This window comes from Pteronotus mesoamericanus, unplaced genomic scaffold, assembly GCF_021234165.1.
Source record: "Pteronotus mesoamericanus isolate MK-2021 breed Mesoamerican mustached bat unplaced genomic scaffold, CSHL_Meso_final contig_177, whole genome shotgun sequence".
In the NCBI taxonomy this organism is placed as follows: Eukaryota; Metazoa; Chordata; class Mammalia; order Chiroptera; family Mormoopidae; genus Pteronotus; species Pteronotus mesoamericanus.
In genome coordinates, this window is record NW_026555073.1 from 1,258,360 (window position 1) to 1,263,749 (window position 5,390).

At 44.4% G+C, this 5,390-nt stretch overlaps 1 protein-coding gene across 1 annotated transcript; it reads right to left on the minus strand.

The window, feature by feature from the left end:
- Window positions 1-202: 202 nt before the first annotated feature.
- Window positions 203-658, minus strand: LOC129065379 (ubiquitin-conjugating enzyme E2-17 kDa-like). Its single transcript, XM_054566632.1, has one exon. It carries the CDS (start codon window positions 656-658, stop codon window positions 203-205), a length of 456 nt encoding a protein of 151 aa, XP_054422607.1.
- Window positions 659-5,390: the final 4,732 nt, after the last annotated feature.

Consider the following 5,390-nt stretch of genomic DNA (forward strand, 5'->3'; position numbering starts at 1 on the left):
CCAACCTGGCCCCACGCCATGCCTCCCCCTCCCCGAACCTGGCCCCACCCCATGCCTCCCCCCCCCACATGCCCTCATGTGGCAGGTGTGCACCTGTGCCCAGAAAGATGGGGAAACGTCGCTTCCCAGAGAGCAGTGAAAAGACAGCCGATTCGGCAACCAGGTGTTTTATTACGATGATGGCTGATCATTTACTTTTCATTCACATGGCATATTTCCTGGTCCAGGCTCGGGCCATCGCATTATAGGTGTCCCTATCCTTTAAGTACATTTTCGCAATGGATGGGACTAAGGGGTCAGCGGGGTTGGGGTTACATAACATTGAGCTTATAGATATCAGGACTTTGGATATGGTAACTACAGGGGACCATTCGGACCCGAGAATATCTAGAGAGATAGACCCTTGTCTGCTGATGTTGGGGTGGTAGATCCGGGTGGTGAAGTAAATCCAAGGGGGTCTGAAGGGGTAATCGTATGGGAAGTGTATGTTTAGGGAGAAGACCCCCCCCTCGTAGGGACTGTCCTCCGCGCCCACGATGATGCCCCTCCAAGTGAACGGATCGTTGTCCTCCGGCCCTGCCGAGCACAGGGGAGGGGGGTCCTTGCTGATGTCCTTCAGTTCCCTCTCCAGGCGACTTAGAGCGTTGGACTGGTCCATGGGAACAGGCCATATCAGGGCGTCCTGCAAGGGACAAGGGGGACCACGGGTCAGGGGGCCTGTGGGGGGGGGTGGGCGTGGGTTCCGGGGCCACGGGTTAGAGGGCAGCCGCCCCCCAGGTCGGTGGGTCAGGAGGCCGAAGGCGGGCTGCGGGTGCGAGGGGGGTGTCGGGGGACAGGGCCGGGGGCGGGGGAGGAGGAAGGGACCCCTGGGGACCCGGCTGGACCTGAGGGGCCGCCGCTCACCAGTGCCCCGCTGGTCCCTGGCTCCTCCATCGCGGGCTCCGCCGCCGCTCGCTGCACCTGGCACTTGTCGTCGCCTGGAGCCTCTGCCGCTCAGAGCCTGAGCCCCAAGGCCGCGCTGGCTGTAGGCACCGCTGTCTCCGGACACGATCAACAGCTCCTGCCGGCCGCCTGCCTCCGCCCTCGGCTCTGCGGTACACAGTGGTTGCCTGGAGACGGGAGGGGAGCCGTTATGTGACGTCACAGGGCCGTGGATGACATCAGCACGTGGGTGGCAGGGGCGGGGCCAGGGGAGATGGCGGAGGCGGGGCCTGGATGAGGGGGGTGGAGGGTGGGAGGGACCATGGAGGGGAGTGGGGGGTGGGACCAAGGCGGGGCTGATGGATGGGGAGGTAGGTGCGAGGCCTGGGAAGGTGAAGGGGGCGGGGTGGAAGGAGCCTGGCTCCCTGGCTGGCCCAGCGCGGGCGCCCCGCCTGGTTCGTGGGGTCCCAGGCAGCCCCCAATGTGCATCTTCATATATAAAAACACTAAGATATTTGTATTTATTTTGGCCAAAGGAAAAGAAGTCATATACATAGAAGAGAGGCATTCATTTAGAATTTACACAGAGACTGAAGTCCTTATTTGTCTTTGACTATTGCCCAACTTTTATTAAAAACCTGTAGGCAGACCCTGGCCAGGGTAGCTCGGTCGGTCAGAGCGTCCTCCTGATACACCAGGTTTGCTGCTTTGATCCCCGGTCAGGACACATACAAGAATCAACAATGAATGCAGAATTAACTGGAACAACAAATCTCTCTCTCTCTCTCTTTCTCTTTCAAAAATCAATAAATAAAATTTTTTTACAAAACATATAGGCAGTCTTCTAGTTCTTACTCCAACAAACAAAGAGCTTAGAAGTTTTTCCTCTCATCTGGACAACAAGAAAAAAAACCCCTGAAAATACCCGAGAATCAATGAATCTTCAATCTTTCAGAGAACAGAAGCCACGGGGGCGGGGGGGACCCTGACCCCAAACCTGAAGAGACAAGTCAGCAGAGGACACCAACGGCAGCTCAAAGAACGTTTAAAGGCTAATGAAAAATTACTGGAGATTTAGCAAAGACTAGCTTGAGATATATAAACTCCTGGTAGCCCAAATTTGGGAGGAAGGTTAAAATATTTATGATTTTTACATACAGAAGCCCCTAGATTCTCAAGGTGAAGGTCATAGAAAAGTCGCCTTGTCCTTCTAACAAGGAAAGAGAAAAGTAACCATTTTTCTCCTAAACAATGCCTTCCAAAGGAAGAACTTTTACCAGAACCAAACTGATCTGTTGAAAGGGAAATAGCCAATGCTAAAACTGTAGCCTCTCTGTCTTACATATGGCAGAAAAAACTGAGAAAAACTTGTGGATGTTAAAAAACATGGATATAGCCCTGGCCTGGTGGCTCAGTTGGTTGGAGCAACATCCTGTACATCAAGGGGTTGTGGGTTCGATCCCCGGTCAGGGTACATACAGGAGGCAACTGATTGATGCTTATCCCTCACCCCATTCCTCTCTCTCTCTAAAATTGATTATAAAACAAACAAAAACACCAAAAAAACATGGTATAGGTTCACTGAAAGAATGATGCTTCCTTATAGCATCATAGAATGCTTCTGTATCATGATGTACATTGCCATAACATCAATAAGTTTGCTGCATAATCACAGAGGTTAATAACCAAAAGAAGTGCAACATTTGGACTCTATTGAAGAGTCAATGTATAAGAAAATCCAAAAATAGCTGTGTGAAGAAAAACAGGGACAGGACAGAAAATTTTCCCCTTTGACTGCTAGAGCTTCATCAGACAATGAACGTGACCCAAGTTCTAGAGAGATAAGCAAAAAAAAATTCACACTAAAGTTCTCTTTACTTCAGTTCCTTTTGCCCGATACTTCATGTCCTGCTTTAAACAAACAAACAAAAAAAAATGTCACACGAAAAAAGAAAAAAAACAAAGTGAGGAAACAAAGCATCAGAATGAGACAGATATAGCAGGTTTTGAAAGTATCAGGGAATTTGAAATAACTATAATCAATATGCTAAGATTCTAATGAAAAAAGTAGACAATGTGCCAGAACAGCTGAGTAATATAAGCAGAGAGTTAGAAACTCCAAAAAAAAAAAATAATTAAAAGGAAATAGCTAGAAATAACAGAAATGAAGGACGCCTTTGATGGGCGCATTAGGAGACTGGGCACGAACTATGGAAGAATCGTTGAACTTAAGGATATGTCAGTAGAAATTTCTCCAACTGAACAACAAAGAGAAAGGAGAATTTAAAAAGTGGATCAAAATATGCAAAAACTATTAGACAATTGCCAAAGGTGAAACGTATATATGTAATAGGAATACAAGGAAAAGAGGAAAAACACTAAACATAATTGAAGAAAGAACAAATGTGAATTTCAGGGGATTTCAGGAAGTTTAGAAAACACCAAGCAGGATAAAAATACCCTAAATATCTATACCTAGACATATAATATTCAAAATGCAAAAAGTCAAAGAAAAAGATAAACTCTTTGAGAAAGGCAGAGAAAGGAGAAACACTATTCACGGAGAAACACTTTTCACAAAGAAACAATCGGGCATCTCTTCAGATACCACATCAGAACAGGATGCAGTGAAATGTTTAAAATGTTGAAGAAAAGAACTACCAAACTAGATGTCTATATCCAGAAGTTTACCATTCAAAAATGAGAAAGAAGCAAAGACTTTCTGGAGGAGCTCCTACCCTTTTGGGCACCATGGATGGACCTGGAGAGCATTATGCCAAGTGGAAAAAGGCAGGAGGTGAAAGACAAACACCCTATGGATCTCACCTGTAAGTGGAGCCTAATCAACAAAACAAACGATCAAAACAGAACCAGAGACATTGAAATAAAGGACAAACGGACCGTGCCCAAAGGGGAGAGGGAGGGAGTAACGGGGAAAGAAGGGGGGGTCAAGTCAAGGAACATGGATAAAGGGCCCATGGACGCGGACAACAGGGTAGAGGGGAGGGTTCAATGTGGGAGGGGGGGTGAGTAGGGCGGGGGTCAGAGTAATTGGGGGAAATAGGGACACCTGTAATTGAGCAACAATTAAGAAAATGAGAGAGAGAGAGAGAGAGAGAGAGAAAGAGACTGAAATGCTCCAGTAGAACTAAAAGAAGTGTGAAAAGTAGCTCTTCACCAAGAAGAAAAATGATCGTGGTCAGAAACTTGAATCTACGTGAAGCAAGGGAAAGGACTGCGGAAAGTATAAATGAAGGTAAAGTACAATCTTTTCTTTTTCTTTTTCTTAATTACTCTAAAAGATGAGCTTGTTCAAAGGAATAATAGCGACAATATATTCAGTGATTATAGCTAATGTACTCACTTTTATTCATTTCACTTAATTAATAAAGCAATGTTAGAAGATATAAGAGGGAGAAATTGGGAAGACTTTATTACAAGTTACCTGCACTATTTTTAATGTTTGGAGGGAACTCCATGCTACTTTCCACAGTGGCTTCACCAATTTCCGATCTCACCAACAGTGCACAAGGATTCCTTTCTCGCCACATCCTCACCAGCACTTGCTTGATTTCTTCATGGTGGCCATTCTGACAGGTGTGAAGTGATATCTCACTGCAATTTTAATGGACATTTCTCTGACGATGAGTAACATTGAGCATTTTTTCACAGGGCTATGGGCCATCTGTATGTTCTCTTTGGAGAAGTGTCTGTTCAGGGCATCTGACCATTTTTTCATTGGATGGTTTCTCTTAGTGTTGTATGAGTTCTTTATGAATTTTGGATATTAACTCCTTATCAGATATATCATTGCTGACTATCTTCTCCCATTTTCTTCTAGGCAAAAAATTTTTGATTTGATGTAGTCTCATTTGTTTATTTATTTATTTTTGTTTCCCTTGCTTGATGAGATAGATCCACAAAAACCTTACTAAGAGCAAAATCAGAAAGTTTACTGCCTATGTTTTCTTATAGGAGTTTTATGGTTTCAGTTGTACATTTAAGTCTTTAATCAATATTGAGTTTATTTTTATATGGTGTAAGAAGGGAGGCTAGTTTCATTCTTTCTTTCATTCTTTCTTTTTTTTTGCTTATATCTGTCCAGTTTCCCCAATACCATTTATTGAATAGACTGTCTTTACCCCATTGTATATTTTTGTCTCTTTTTTTTAGAGATTAATTGATCATATAGGCATACAGTTATTTCTGAGCTCTCTATTTTGTTCCATTGATCTGTGGCTGGTTGTATGCCAGCACCATGCTGTTTTAATTACTATAGCTTTGTAGTATAGTTTTATACTACACTCCAACTTTTCTTTCTCAAGATTGTTGTGGTTGTTCAGGGTCTTTTGTGGTTCCATGTAAATGTTAGGATAATTTGATCTAGTTCTCTGAAAAACTCAATTGGCATTTTGTTAAGGATTGTACCGCATATATAGATTTCTGTGGGTAGTATGGGCCTTATGACC

Excerpts from the sequence above, each read along its gene's own strand:
- LOC129065379 (XM_054566632.1), bottom strand. The coding sequence starts at position 658 with ATGGACCAGTCCAACGCTCTAAGTCGCCTGGAGAGGGAACTGAAGGAC.